The sequence below is a fragment of the Cervus canadensis genome, chromosome 8 (genome assembly GCF_019320065.1).
Source record: "Cervus canadensis isolate Bull #8, Minnesota chromosome 8, ASM1932006v1, whole genome shotgun sequence".
NCBI classification, from domain to species: Eukaryota; Metazoa; Chordata; class Mammalia; order Artiodactyla; family Cervidae; genus Cervus; species Cervus canadensis.
Window position 1 is genome coordinate 563557 of NC_057393.1, and position 15582 is coordinate 579138.

A 15582-nucleotide genomic window follows, 5' to 3' on the forward strand; every position below is an offset into this window, starting at 1 on the left:
TTTGAACATTCTTTGGTATTGAACTTTCTTTGGTATTCCCTTTCTTTGGGATTGGAATGATAACTGACCTATTCCATCCCTGTGGCCAGTGCTGGGTTTTTCTGTTAAAAATGACAGAATTAGCTCTGTTCGTTTCCAAGGCAAACCATTCACTACCACAGTAATCCAAGACTATACCCCAACCACGAATGCCAAAGAAGCTGAACGGTTCTATGATGACCTACAAGACCTTCTAGAACTAACACCCAAAAAAGATGTCCTTTTCATCATAGGAGATTGGAATACAAAAGTAGGAAGTCAAGAGATACCTGGAGTAACAGGCAAGCTTGGCCTTGGAGTACAAATGAAGCAGGGCAAAGGGTAACAGAGCTTTGCCACGAGAACACACTGGTGATGGCAAACAGCCTCTTCCGACAACAGAAGAGACGACTCTACATGTGGCCACCGCTGAATTTTCCAAATTTGCTGGCATATTGAGTGCAGCACTTGAACAGCATCATCTTTTAGGATTTGAAACAGCTCAGCTAGAATTCCATCACCTCCAATAACTTTGTTCCTAATAATTTTTCCTAAGGCCCACTTGACTTCACACTCCAGGATGTCTGACTCTAGATGAGTGATCACACTATTGTGGTTATCTGGGTCATTAAGACCTTTTTTGTATAGTTCTTCTGTGTATTCTTGCCACGTCTTCTTAATTTCTTCTGCATCTGTTAGGCCCATGTCCCTTATTGTGCCCATCTTTGCAAGAAATGTTCCCTTGGTATCTCTAATTTTCTTGAAGAGATCTCTAGTCTTTCCCATTCTATTGTTTTCCTCTATTTCTTTCCATTGTTCACCTAAGAAGACTTTCTTACCATTCCTTGCTATTCTTTGGAACTCTGCATTCAGATGGGAAATACCTGTTGTCAGAACTTGCTTTCTACCTTGAGGCGACAGAAGCCCTTGCTGGGCTGCAGTATGTCATTTTTCTCAGCAGCTGACATCTCTGTCACCCTAACAGGAGTCAATACATTCCTCACCACCTCGGTGTCTGTACTCCACTCAAATCAGCCAGGCCACATGATGCTAACTACCAACAGTAACCAACCAGCTTTGCACGCCGCCAACCTGTACAGTGCGGCTTCAAAGCCTTTCTCTGTGCGTGCTCCACAGCTCTTATCTATAGCCTATGGTGAACAAGATATTTGAAAAATGTTGTTGTTGTTTAGTTACTAAGTCACGTCTGACTCTTTGCGACCCCATGGACTGTAGCCGCCAGGCTCCTCTGTCCATGGGATTTCCCAGGCAAGAATACTGGAGTGGATTGCCATTTCCTCCTCTTAGGGATCTTCCTGACCCAGGGGTAGAAGCCGCGTCTCCTACAATGCAGGCAGATTATTTACCCCTGAAGCACCAGGGAAGCCTAAGACAATTGGATGTTCATACACACAAAAAAAAGAGAATTTAGACCTATAATTTACACTGTACACAAAAGTCACCTCAAAATGCATCATAGGCTTAAATGTAAAATTTAAAATTACAAAACCACTGGAAGAAAGAAATGAGAAAATATTCATAGCCTTAGATCAAGGAACCAGTTCTTAAGCACAACACCAAAAGCACGACAGATAACACAGAAAACGGATTTCTGGGACGTCATCAAAATCACAAACTTCACTTTAAAAGAGGCTCAAGAAAGTGGAAAGGTAAGTCACAGACTGGGCGGGACTATCTGCAGATCTTCTGAGGCCAGAATATATGAAGAGTTTTACAACTCAGTAACAAGAAGACAAACAACTCAACAGAAAAAAGTTCAGAACATTTGAGCAAATATTTCACCAAACATATACAGGTGGCAAAGAAACCCATGAAGACATGTGTAGTTACTGACAAAATAGAAGTTGTGTTTTGAGGCAGGATGAGACAGGGCATGCGGAACACCCCCTGCCCTGGGCCTGCTCACATGCGTCTGCACCGGCTGTCCACCAGACCCCTAAGCGAGAGCGTCTGCCTCACCATGGAGACCAAATTGTCTCCCTTCTTCTTTCTCTTCCTAGTTCTGTAAGGGCCAAGCTGACATGCAGCTCAATTCGTACTTGTATTTTTTAAACACTTATTTATTTACCTTTCCTGTGCCGGGTCTTGGTGCTGCCCACGGGCTTCCTCTGGTTGCGGAGAGGGGGGTCCACTCTGCACTGCGGTGCACGGGCTTCCTGCTGCGGCGGCTCCTCGCGTGGAGCACAGGCCCCAGGCGTAGAGGCTTCAGTAGTTGCAACACACGGGCTCAGTAGTTGTGGAGAACGAGCTTAGCTGCTCCGAGGCATGTGGCATCTTCCCGGGCCAGGGATTGAACCTGTGTCCCGTGCATTGGCAGGTGGATTCTTACCTACTGGACCACTAGGGAAGTCTCTCGATTCATACATGTGTTGATAGATCTGCAATGCATATCTTCGGTGAACTTTACATAAAATGTCAGTGTCATTTCGATGAACAATCCCTTGCCTTGAAAATGTATTAATATAGCTGTCCCTTCAAGTTCTAACAAGTAGAACAGCCCTCAGAACTTTCTGAGTTATAAGGCTCAGGTTAGCTTGAATAAAATTCTCTATTTCTTCCTTAGATCCACTGTTGATTAATTTTTGTTGTCATTAGCATCATGAGCTATTAAGGATGCAGGCTAGACTCCAGTGAGACATCACTCCCCCTCCTAGTGGGTATGAAGTCAGTGTTATGAGCAAAACTGTGTCCTCTCAAAATTCATATGTAGAAGCCCTAACCCCCTAGGACCTCAGAATGGGACTGTATGCAGAAATATATTCTTTAAAGAGATAATTAAATTAAAATGGAGTCACATGGGTGGGCCCTAACCCATTCTGAGATTAGGACACAACACACGGAGGAAAGGCCATCTAACGACAAGCGAGAAGCTGGCAAGGCAAGGAGAGAAGCCACAGAGGAAGCCGGCCCTGCCAACACCTCGGTGTCTGACATCCAGCCTCCAGAGTCACCAGGAGACAAGCCCCGTTGTTTAAGGCACTCAGTCTATGGGACTTAGTGATGACTACAGGCCACAGGATCCAAGGAGTCGGATACAATTGAGCAACTAACACTATTACTTCTAGCAACTGAACACAGACGGCCGTGATAAAAAGGAGAGACAGCGACAGGCCTGGAGGGGAGCTGGGAGCCGAGACGCCCCGTGTCCCTGGCAGACATGTGCAGTGTGCAGTCGCTTTTGAAAGAAGGTTAACTTTTTCTTAAAAAGCTTCATGGGAACTGCCATCCAACCCAGCAGTCCCACTCCTTGATACCTGCCCGAGAGAAATGAAAGTCCACACTAACACTAGTCCAAGAACGTCCACAGCCACGCTGTCAACAGTGGACACACCTGGGAATTACCGGGTGTTCCAGAGTCCAGACTGAGCAGATAAAACAGGGCACGCACACCGCGGGGCACTTGTCCACAGCAGTGGCGTCCATCGGTGCTCAGCAGCTGTGAGCCTGAGTGTGGGACCCCGACCCTGGCTGGGGGCCCCGGGAACACAGCCCTTGCTCACTGGCTCACTCAGCCAACCAGACGGTGCGTCCCCTCTACAGCCGGCCCTGTGCAGGCCCTGGGCCACAACAGCCACCAGGGACCACAGGCTTGTCCTTGCAAAGCCGACAGCCTAGGGAATTCAGACACTGAGACCTGAGGAGGAGACCCTCTGGGCGGGTGGGGCCCAAATTAGCTGTGTCTGAACCAAGCTGCCCAAAGTGGGCTAGAGAGCAAGTCTGCACCTTCCACCAGGTGGTGCCTGACTGCCTGGACGTCCCGGGGGAAGGAGGCTGGCCAGGGTCTCTGTCCGCACCCCCCAACCCCACCTCCCACCCTGCCTGCAGTGCGAGTGAGTGAGGTATGTGTGTGTGCAATGTGTGTAAACGGCGTGTGTGTGAAGCATATGCATTCATATGTGAGGTGTGTGCATGGCTGGATGTGGGTGTATGTCTGTGACAGGTTGGGGATGCGCTGCAGGCTCTGACGGGCACGCGCGGGCGGGTTCCGGCTGCTGCAGATCGAGACGCCCCCCTCCCCCAGCCTGCGTCTCCTGGGCAACCGCAGCCTCGGTCTGGGGCCCGGCCCCTCCCCCGCCCCGCCCCAGCGACGAAGCGTCTGGAACCGCATCCTTCCTCCGCATCCTTGTCCTGCCGCCGCATCCTGCGCAGCTGCCCCTTGGAGCCGCCTGTGAGCCTTTCCCACGTTTCTTGTGGAGCAGGATCTGGGGGGTGGGGTGTGGAACCAAGTGTGTGCAGGGGTGTGCAAGTGCGTGGCGCAGGTATGCGTGGTGTGTGTGGCGGGGAAGTGGGATGTGTGTGCAGGGGTCGCAGAAATACTGTGTGTGTGCACGGATGTGCGAGGTGTGTGTGTGCAGATGTATGAAGTGCAAGTGTGCAAGGTGCGTGTGCGGGGGGGGGGGGGCGGGCACTGCGGCGGACCCGAAGGCAGCTGACCGAGCAGGGGTCCTCAACTTGGGGGCCCGGCTGACCTCGGGGCAGGACGTTGTCAGGCCTCCGGGAGGATCCGGGAGCCCCCGGGGGGGAGGCAGGTCCCTGCCTGGACACTCCGAAAGGGTCGTGGGTGTCTGGCACAGACCCGAAGTGCTGCCGGACTCCCCAGGAGAGGGGGCGTCTTGGGTGGGGGTAGGACAACAGCTCTCCCCCGCTTGGTGACTGCAGCCCCCTCCTGCCAGCCAGCTCCACCTCTGCGGGTCTGAGAGAGCCAGTGGGAGCCGGGCGTCCGGAGGTGCGGGGGGGGCGCCGGTTCCAAGGCCGGTTCAGCTTTGCCTGGGGCCGGCGATGCACGAGGGGCTTCGGACCGACCAGGGCACGAAGAGCCGCCAGCAGCGGCACGGGGTGGCGGTGGTGAGGCAGGCTGCGGGCAGGAGGGCGGCGGCCAAGAAGCCGAGGGGCAGTTCTCTGAACCACCTGCCGCAGGCTCGGGGGCCACAGGTGGCGGCTACTTGGGACGCCGAAGCCGGGTGCAGACCGGCTCCGCTCCCCGCCCCGCCTCGCCCAGGCCTCGGGGCGGGACTGGCGCCCGCAGACCCCAGCACTTAAATGGGCGGCCGAGCCCACCACCGGCCTGCAGGCCAGCGGGCGGGAGGGCACCTGGGCCGGGGACGGGCGAAGGGCTCCGCGGGGTTCCAGCAGAGCGCGCAGCTCCCGCGGTCCGCCGGCACGCGCGCGCCCAGTGCGCACAGGACTCTCGTGCCCGCGCGGTGCGCGCTGGCGCGCGCCTCCGGGTGACGCAGCATCCCAGGGTGGCCCGTGTGAGCGAGTCTGTGACGCGGCCTGCAGCCGACCTGCCTGGGGGCTGGCAGCTCCGGGTCTGTGCCCTCCCGCCCACCCACCCGTCGGAGTGCGATCACGGCCTCCCTGCTCGTCCTGTGCCCACTCCCCACGTCTCACAGAGGAGACGCGCGCCACAGAGAGCGGGGAGCAGCTGATCCGCAGGAGAAGGCACAGCGACGCCGCAAGGGGGAGGGGGGGGGGGTGGGAGCGGAGGGAAGACCCCTCCCGCTCTCCAGAGCTCCGTCTGTCGCGTAAACGCGCCCAGCCAGCCCGCCCAGAGGGTCCACTTGATTCCCCCTGGGAAAGAAATGTTGGGGACCCGGCCTTCCCACGTGCCGTCCAGCCCTACCCCAGCATTCTGCCTGGGATCAGGCCCAGAGGGTACACGGATCCCCAAAGCTTTTCTTTGAGAAGACATGTCGTGGCCTGCCTGTCTCTGTTGCCGTGGAAACCCCAGATGATGTAACATGACGTCACGCTGATCAAAGGAGTTGGGGCTTACCTTTGGCTGAAAGGGAACCCAGGGGCGGATCTCCCCTGGGGAGGGGACTCGGTGGGGCGAGGGGGAGACCTTGGCCATCCCCCGCCCAGAGGGCGAGGCCACCGAGGCGTCAGGGCTGCACCTCTGCGGTTCAGCGCAGCGTTCCTAAACCGCGAGCTGGGTGTGAGTTGGAGGCGTCCGCTGCGTGAAGGCCCGTAGTCCGGCCCCCCTGGATGCTGCCCTTCCCTCCCCCGCCACGCTCCCCTCAAGCCCTGGGCGCCCTGTCCTCCCCTCGCACCTCCCTCCCCCGCCGGCCCCGGTTGTCCCCCCGCCCCACTCAGCGCTTCTCATCTCTAAGCACTGGGTGCTCCCTGGTGGTCTCTGCCTCCTGGAGCGTGGAGTCACATAAGCGCTGTCCTGGTGGAGAATGACGGACGGATGGCCCGCCCCCTGCAGCAGGTGCCCAGGTGCCCCCACGTCATCCGCAGGCCAGCCCTGGCCAGACCTCGACGCACATCAAGAAGAGCACCCACCCCCTGCCTAGGGTGGATGGCAGTGGGGGCGCTTTGCTGGTCTGTACAGGCCCGGGCAAGGCGCTCAGGGAAGGGCCCTGTTTCAAGACCCTAAGAAATATGTCCTCTTCCGGCGCCTGGGGAGTCCACAACAGGGCGACCTCTCTCCCAGTCCGGGCCAGGGGCTTGCGCACCCCACAGTGGCGGCCCCAGCCTCCCGTCCAGTGCCTCCCACACGCCACTCTGCAGGTCTGTCTCTGCCGCCAGCAGGGGCTCCGCCTCTTCGTTCCTCCCAGTCCACCAGCACCGGAGCCCACAGCAGGGCCTGGACCGCCGGGTGAGAGCCGACGCCTGTGGCCGGGTAGGCACGGGCGCTGATGGTGCTGTTACCGAGAAGGGTCTCGCAGGACACAAGTGTGGGCTTCCGAGGCCGAGCAGTCTTTGTGGGATGCGCCCCGACAGTGGTGAGGGAGGGGCCACATTCAGAGTTCAGGGTGGACAGCGGCCCTTGGTTGTACCCTTTCCCTCCAAAGGGTCCTTGTGCAGAGGGGACAGCCAGTCGTCAATCCATCCTTTACGGGAATGCGGGGCCCAGCCCTCGATGAGGGCGCGGTGTGGGCGCCTCTGCGCCAGCCCGCTGTCCCCTGGTTTTGTTTAACTTTTTCTGTTGTGAAACATAACGAACTCAGAAGAGGATGTGAAGCAAAGGTGCAGCCTAATGATCGTAAGCGGCCCCCAGGCATCCAGCATCCCAGTGAAGACAGGACCCGCCTGCTGGCCCTGAAGGGCCCCTGGGCTCTGCTGGCCCAGGAGAGGGCCGCAGCCCTGAGCTGCTGGGCGCGGACGGGTTCCTGAGCGAGGCGGCGGCTTGCTCATTCCCCGACCTTCCTTAGTGCTTGGCTCCTTCCGGCCAGCGCTCTTCTGTGCTTCAGGGCTGTTTCTGCAGGCTGCACGGCTCCTTCCCTTTCCTCTGTCGCAGGAACGCTCTACTTACGGGCCGTCCCATGGCTAGCGTGTCCTGCTGGGTGTGCACCCAGGAGGGAGGCCCGGCACAGAGTCAACACCCTAGATAGAGCATCGCTTCAGTGTTCAGGGCCCTCTGAAATACTCCTTTGTCCATTTTTCTCTTGGGTTACCTGTGTTTCTTGACCGCGTTGAGACGCTCTCTGTATTTTGGATGTCTGAGGCTTACTGGCTTCCTTGGACTGCTGTAACAAATCACCACAGCCCGGCACTCACTCTTTCACAGCTCTGGAGGCAGACGTCAAGGTGTTGGCAAGGCGGAGCTCCCTCCCAGGCTCCAGGGGAGGCGCCCCCGTCTCGTCCAGCCCCCCGGGAGCCCCAGGGGTCTCTTGGCTTGTGGCCGCCTCCCTCCAATAGTTGCCTCCATCTTCACATGGCCTCCTCCCTGCGTGTCTGTGTGCAGATTTCCCCCTGCTTGTAAGGACACCAGCCACTGGATCAGGGTCCACCGTACCCAGTATGAGTTCATCTGAACTTGATTAGATCTGCAGAGACCCTGTTTCCAAGATAAGGTCACATTCACACGTGCCCAGAGTAAGGCCTTGGACTCATCTTGCCGTTGGACAAACAAGCCTTTGCTCCCTTGAGGAGCTGGAGATGTCTGCTCCCGGTCGCAGTCTCTCTGCATCCCTGGAGGCGGTGTAGTGATGAGCAGGAGCTCTCTGCAGTTAATCTACAGCATTGTCTTAGTTTCAGATGTACAGCAAAGTGGTACACACACATGTATCTATTCTTGTTTGGATTCTTTTCCATTATATGTTATTACAAGATATTGAGTCGAGTTCCCTGTGCTATACAGTAGGTCCTTGTTGTTTGCATGCATGCATACTCAGTCACTTCAGTTGTGTCTGACTCTTTGAGACCCTATGGACTTAGCCTACCAGGCTCCTCTGTCCGTGGGATTCTTCAGGCTAGAATACTGGAGTGGGTTGCCATGCCCTCCTCTGGGGGAACCTTCCCAACCCAGGGATCAAACCCATGTCTCCTGCATCCTTGCAAATGCATTCTTTACCACTGAGTCACCAGGGAAGCCCCCTTGTTGTTTACGTAGTTTATGTATCAGTTCAGTTCAGTCGCTCAGTCGTGTCCGACTCTCTGCGACCCCATGGACTGCAGCACGCCAGGCTTCCCTGTCCATCACCAATTCCTGGAGCTTGCTCAATCTCATGTCCATCAAGTTGGTGATGCCATCCAACCATCTCATCCTCTTTCGTCCCCTTCTCCTCCTACCTTCAATCTTTCCCAGCATCAGGGTCTTTTCCAATGAGTCAGTTCTTTGCATCAGGTGGCCAAAGTTTATAGATAGTAGTGTATATGTTAATCCCAAACTCCTAATTTATCTCCCCCTACCCCTGCTATAAGCAAGTTTGGTAACTATAAGTTTGTTATAAGGAGCTTTTAATTTTCAGTTTAGTTCAGTTGCTCAGTTCTGTCCAACTCTTTGCGACCCCATGGACTGCAGCACGCCAGGCCTCCCTGTCCATCACCAACTCCAGGAGTTTACTCAAACGCATGTCCATTGAGTCGGTGATGCCATCCAGCCACCTCATCCTCTGCTCTTAATTTTAATGTAGTTCTATTGTCGATATTTCCTTTTGTAGTTAGTGCTTATTTGTGACACTGAAGGACTTTCCCTCCCTAAGACCAGGCAAGTATTCTGAATTATCTCCATGATGCTTTTCCATCTTGGCTCTTCCACCTGGAGTAGATTTTTCTGTGGTTGCCAGGTGAGGATTGGGTCCACCATTTGCCACGCGGACGCTGTTTATTGAAAGGTGGCTGTGGCCTTGCATTGCGGGGACACCTGCTGACCCGTGTGTGGGATGTGTCTGCGGGCCTTCATGTACCATGCAGCGACACCACATGGCCTCGTGATGAGCTGGGCGCCCGGCAGACCAGACCCCGTCGGTCCTTCCCAAGATGCCATGAGTGTCTTTGTCCCTCTGCCTTCCATATAAAATCACAAAGCTTGTCAAATTCACACACACAAAAAAACTCATCTTGGACTTTTGATTCGGATTTATTGACTCTATACACTTTGAGGGGAAATGACATTTTTAAACATGGAACCTTCCAAAATCCATGACCATGTCTTTCCCATTTAAGGAATTTAGGAGTTATTTGGTCCTAGTCAATAATGTTTTGATGAAGATTTCCTCTGTTTTTCCACAGGGAGGTCCTTCTAATGCCTTCTTAGACCTACTCGTGAACACCTAATTATTTCTGATACTGTTTCAATGGAATCTTTCAACAAGTTATATTCTAATTTTTTTTGTTACTGATATATAAAAACAGAATTGATTTCTGAATATCTTAAACTCCTCAACTCTGCTCAACTCACTTTTAGTCCATATAACTTTCCTGCCGATTCTTTTGGATTTTCTACACGCACAAGATGCTTTTTCTGTGACTACTGAGAGCATTACCTAATCCCCTCCAGGCCTTGCACCTCTTATTTCTTTTTCCTACCCTACTGCTTGGATAGGGCCTCTACCAGCATGATTTATATAACTGATAATAAAGGGCCTTGTATCTCCCACCCAATTTTTTTTATTTTGTTTTGTTTTTTGGCTGCTTTGTTTCCTGACCAGAAATCGGATCCTGCCATGGAAACGTGGCATCCTAACCGCTGGACGCAGCCAGTGACCCAGAGAAGTCCCCAACTCAACTTTAAAAGCAGAGCTTTCTCCGATCACATTCAGTAAGGTTTGCTGTAGGGATTTTGTGAATAATCTTGATCAGATTAAGGAAGTTTTCTTTTCCCGGCAGTGTGCTAATAGACGTTTTTCCCCCCACACTGATTGTGGGATCTTTGGGCTCTTAGTTCCCCGACCAGGAATTGAACCCAGGTCCTCGGCAGTGAGAGCACAAAGTCGTAACCACTGGACCACAGGGAATTCCAATAGCTTTTTTAAAAATAGTAAACGAATGTTGAATCTTATCAAGTACTTTTTCAGCTACTATTGAAATTGGTCAGATGAATTTTCTTTTTTATTCTGTTCACGTGGTGAAACTACTGATTGCTTTTCAGGTGCTAAATTCCAGAATACACCCAGCCTTCGTGTGTCTTACTAGATCCCCTGTGCTTGCATTTTGTGTGGGGCCTTGGAACTGGCATCTGTGGGTGGCACAGCCTTCAGTCCCCTCTCTCATGTCGTTGCCAAATGCTGAGATCAAGGTTGTTGGCCTCACAAGCTGGGGTGGGTGCCCTTGTTTCCTCTGGATGAGTTTCATATGAAATTTGCATTATTTCCTCCTAAGTGATTGGAAGAATTCAGGAGTGATGCTCCTTGGGCCTGGAGTTGTGTGTCAGAAAATTTTAACAACAAATTTAACTTTTAGTGGACATGGGACCATGTCTTTCTTCTTTGATTGACCGAGTATGTTTTTGTGTTTCTCTTTTTTCAGTTGGAAGTCATTTGTTGTGTTCCTTTTCTCTTAGCGGTCAGCCTAGAGGTGGAACTGTCTTGACCTCCTCAGGAGAGTTTGCCCTCCCGTCCTCTCTGCCACCCCCGCCCCCACTCCTGCTCCTTTTGGGAGCAGCTCCCCAGATGGTCCACTCCCATGTACCCTGTGACTCCCATGCTTCGTGCAGCTAGAGCTTGGGTTTATTCACCAGCAGCCTCTTTCTGTAGCTCTTTGTTACTTCCTGCATCTCCAGTAGGGTTGCCAGATAAAATATAGGATGCTCAGTTAAATTTGAATTTCAGAAAGACAATGAATAACTTTTTAGTATAAGTGTGTCCTGTACTGCATATTACATGGATATGCTACAAAAAGCAAAAGCATCCACGCTCATCTGAAATTCAGATCTGACCTGGTGTCCTGTACTTTTATTTGCTACGTCTGGCCACCCAACTCACCAGGCTTCTGTCTGGGATTGCTTTCCATTGGTTGCTACTCTTAGAATGTCTCCTGGAGCCGTGGGCCAGTGAAAGACTGCAGTGTGCGTGTCTGGGCAGTCACCAGTCAGAGGCATTACCACCTGCATGGCTGTGGGGCTCAGAGGGGGTCCCCTGGGCAGGAAGGGACTACAATGTTGTGGCTGGACTCACCCGGTTTGTCCTGAGGAGGTTGGCCTGGTCGCCCGCGGCCTGTCCCAGCTCTGGTGTGAGGAGCATCAGGGCTAACCTGGGCCCTCTCAATGTCCAGCTGATGTGGGCATCTGTTAGGTGGCCAGTGACTCTGTGTCTGCCTCTGGACAGGACAAGGAGTGCCGTCCACCATGGTGAAGCTGAACTGCAGCTTCTCCGGAAAGACAGGCTCTGGGGATGGGGGTACCATGGACAGCGTCCCTCTGATCAGCCCCCTGGATGTCAGCCAGCTCCAGCCATCGTTCGCTGACCAGGTGAGGGGCCCTTCCCAGCCTGCCCTTTGAAACAAAGGACAGTGGGACATGTGTCCTTTAGGTGTGGCCTCTTCCAAGACAGTGCGCCCAGCAGAGGAAGGGCCGGGCTGAGCCCACCCTGTGATTGGTCAGCTCCCCCAGCACCCAGAACTGCCCTTTCCTCGGAGGGGCTCTGTCCATGGTCTGGCCAGGTCCTGGGCTGCCTCGGCCCCAGCAGACTTCCAGCATCTCCCTCTCTTTGGCCTCAGCTCATAGCCCCTAGAGCCCTGCCCCCAGCACCCACACTACAGGCCCGCTGACCCCTGGCCCCTCCCTCCCAGCCATCCTAGTTCTGGGCCTTCCTGCATCATCCCTTCCCACAGGTGGTCATTAAGACACAGACGGAATACCAGCTGTCCTCTGGGGACCCGTCGACAAAGTTCTCCGACCTGGAGGGCCAGAAGCTGAGCGGCGGCCCGGAGGATGTGCGCAGCAGGGTAAGCGCCCGGCCTGTCCCTGGGGGTCAGGGCAAGGGGCAGACAGGTGCTGCCAGCTGCGGGCACCCAGGCTCTGGGCTGGGTGGGTGGGCCAGGGCTCCTTGGTCAGCGTCCTGCTGACCACCCCATCAGAGGTGGGGGCTCAGGCCTGGGCAGCACCGTAAAGCCGGGGGGAGCCACTGCCCTGAGAGGAGCTCCTGCCCTGAGACGTGCTGCCTGCTCCCGCCCTGGACCCTCCCCAGTGGGTCATCTGTGTCTCTTCCTCCGTGACTCCCGGGTTTCCCACATACGATGCAGAGTCACTTTTCCTGTTGTGTATCTGGCAAATGTGTTTCTAGCTCTTTATTACTGACAGCTTTTATAATCTGTTGTTAGGTCACTAAGTCGTGTCGGACTCTTTGTGGCCCTGAGGACCGGAGCCCGCCTGGCTTCTCTGTCCTCCACCATCTCCTGGAGTTCACTCAGACTTATGAGTGATCTCTGGAGCCTTTCATGTTTCAGTGACAGATCTGCACCTCCTGTCCCCTCCTCTCTGAGAGGTCACTGCCCCCCCGACCCCGACCCCAGCCCAGCCTCACCCTCCCTTCTCCCTCTGACCTGTCCACTCCCAGATGCCCACGGGCCGGATGATCGCCTTCACCATGGCGCTCATGGGCTGCCTCCTGATCATGTACAAGGCCATCTGGTACGACCAGTTCAGCTGCCCCGACGGCTTCCTGCTTCGGGTAAGGCTGGCACTCTGGGCACCGGGGCTGGGAAGGACTGTGGAGCCCCACAGGGAGCGTGCCAGTGAGGGTCCCATGGGGAGTCCAGGGGAAGGACTGGCCTCTCCACCGCTGCCCTGAGTACCCACCCCCTGCAGACAGGAGGGCAATGGGTGTTTCTAGCTCTGTGGGAACATCACCTCCCAGGAATAGTCAAGTTTTACCTCTAGAAAAATTCAAAGAAAAGGGGCTTTAGGAAAAAGTTTTCTTTCCCTGTAATCTAAACAGTGAAGCCTAAGGAAGGAGGTGGCCATGGTGAGTTTTCCGCGCTTGGCAGGGGTTCCCCTTCCTCGTGTTCCTCTCTCAGCTTTCCTTATGAGATTTTTTTTTAAATCATTTTCAGTGTATTTTTTTCGGAGACTCTTAAGTTTACAGTAGTTAAATCCTTCCCCTTTCCCCGCGGTTTCCGAGGGGAAAGCGCAGCCCACAGTGGCCACCAGTCCTCACTGTGCGTCCAGGGCTTCACCAGGCCGCACGCCCTGCACTCGCTGGGACACCCTGGGGACCCGCGGGATGCGGGCGGGTCAGCTGCCCGCCTTCTGTGCGGGGCTGGCTCCCGGTGGCGCCTTCAGTTCTGTATCCGAGGCCGCCCCTTGGTGACTTGAAGTTACGGCAGAAACAAATGCATTTAGGGGCCCTGCCTCCAGTATTATCGAACTGCTCAAAAGCAGAAGGTGACCGCTCACCCGCGGGTGGCCCTGGAACATGCCTCCCGCATCCCGGCCGACCTGGCCGCCCGAGCCCAGGGGCGCGGCGCTTGCCAACGCCCCCGCCCCCCACGTCGCCCGGCTCGCGCCCCTGACCCGCCCTTCCCGCAGCACAAGATCTGCACCCCGCTGACCCTGGAGATGTACTACACCGAGCTAGACCCCGAGCACCACCGCAGCCTCCTGGCGGCCATCGGCGCCTACCCGGTGGGCCGCAAGCACGGCACGGAGACGCCCTGGCTGTCCGCGAGCTACCACGCCTTCAAGGAGGCGCCCCGGAAGGCGTCCAGGGCGCAAGCCCGCGCAGCGGCCGCGGCGGCGGTCACCGAGCCCTCCAGGAAGCCCACCGGGAAGCCCTCCGGGAAGCCTCCCGGGGACGCCGCGCTGCGGGGAGAGAAGGAGGCTGCGCAGAAGGTGGCGGGGAGCACGCCGCCCCCAGCCCCTCAGTGAGGGCCTCTGAGTCGCAGCCCCTCCGGGTATGTGTGCCCCCAGATAGGGACCGAGGCCCTGGGGGACGCCGGCCCAGTCTGCTAGAGGCTTACATAGGGGTGCTCTCCGCCCTGGCGACCCCCGTGACCACGTGCGGGGCTGGGGCCGGGGGCAGGGACAGGGCGTGGGAGTGGGAAGGGGTGGGGAGTGGGGGGGCGGGGTGAGGAATGTAGGCAGGGCGGAGCGGGGCAGGGGCGGGGCGTAGGAGGGCGGGATGGAATGGGGTGGGGGCGTGGATGGGGGAGGGGAATGGAGGCGGGGCGGGGCGAAGGAGGGTATGGCGTGGGTGGGGCGTGGCGTGGGCAGGGCGGGGGGGGAATGTAGGCGGAGCGGGGCGGGGTGCAGCGTCAGGTGACCCGGAGGCGGGAGGACGGAGCTCAGCCTCGCGGTCCCCACCCGCAGGTGGGCGATGGGCTGCTCTTGCGCCCGCCGTGCGCGGCGCGCCCTCACCCCTCCTCGGTCTGTCTCCGCAGCGCCCCATGCCGCGCGCACCTGTGGCCGCCCTCGCCAGAAGCCGCCCCCGCTGTGGTCGCTGTGGTCGTGCCCCTGCTCCCAGGCCCCCACTTGCTGCCGCCCCTCCTGCCCCTTGTGAGCCTCTAGCTCTGTCGCTTTTCTCTGAGTAAAGATTCACATCCACCTGGTCCCCTGAGCATCCTCCGTCCTCGGCCTTTTTCCTGCCGCCCCCCCCCCCCCACTTCGGGCGCGCTCCTGCTTTGTGGCCCGCACCCCATTTGGGCGCCCTCCTTCCTCGTGTCCCCTTTACCCCGGCTTTTCTTTAGAAAAAAAGTTTTAAAGCTCAACTTAAAAACATGTATTAATCTAGCAACCTTTGTATATGCCCTCACTCATTCCTGAGTTAATACGTCATTGTTATTGTTCAGCCGCTAAGTTGTGTCCGACTATGACCCCAAGAATTGTAGCCCGGCAGGCTTCCCTGTCCATCACCATCTCCTAGAGCTGGCTCAAATTCATGTCCATGGAGTCGGTGATACCATACAACCATCTCATCTTCTGTCGTCCCCTTCTCCTCCTGCCCTCAATCTTTCCCAGCATCAGGGTCTTTTCAAATGAGTCAGCTCTTCGCATCAGGAGGCCACAAAGTATGGAGCTTCAGCTTCAGCATCAGTCCTTCCAGTGAATATTCAGGACTGATTTCCTGTAGGCTAGCCTGGTTGGATCTCCTTGCAGTCCAAGGGACTCTCAAGAGTCTTCTCCAATACCACAGTTCAAAAGCATCAATTCTTTGGCGTTCAGCCTTCTTTATTGTCTTATCCATTTAGTATATTTAATCCCTCTGAACTTTTTAAGACATTTCCCCAAGGAGATAAACTTCTTAATTAGATTTCCTAAGGGTTTCAAACCCCAGGAATCTTCTGAACGTTTTAACATCCTGTTTCTCAGGACACCGCCCAACACCACAAGGTCAGAGTCAGATCTTAAACTGAAACTCCCTCACCTCCTAGAATTAA

The 15582-nt window shown here is 55.6% G+C and overlaps 1 protein-coding gene across 1 annotated transcript; it reads left to right on the forward strand.

Annotated features, from left to right (window-relative positions):
- Window positions 1-4083: 4083 nt before the first annotated feature.
- Window positions 4084-14936, forward strand: CALY (calcyon neuron specific vesicular protein). Its single transcript, XM_043476727.1, has 6 exons — window positions 4084-4207; window positions 11535-11677; window positions 12040-12153; window positions 12765-12878; window positions 13736-14100; window positions 14587-14936. The coding sequence occupies exons 2-5, from the start codon at window positions 11555-11557 to the stop codon at window positions 14072-14074; spliced, it is 690 nt and encodes a 229-aa protein (XP_043332662.1). The 5' UTR covers window positions 4084-4207; window positions 11535-11554; the 3' UTR covers window positions 14075-14100; window positions 14587-14936.
- Window positions 14937-15582: the final 646 nt, after the last annotated feature.

Excerpts from the sequence above, each read along its gene's own strand:
- CALY (XM_043476727.1), top strand. The coding sequence starts at position 11,555 with ATGGTGAAGCTGAACTGCAGCTTCTCCGGAAAGACAGGCTCTGGGGAT. Across the intron at positions 12,154-12,764 it reads CGGAGGATGTGCGCAGCAGG|ATGCCCACGGGCCGGATGAT; the intron begins GTAAGCGCCCGG and ends GTCCACTCCCAG. Across the intron at positions 12,879-13,735 it reads CCGACGGCTTCCTGCTTCGG|CACAAGATCTGCACCCCGCT; the intron begins GTAAGGCTGGCA and ends CCCTTCCCGCAG.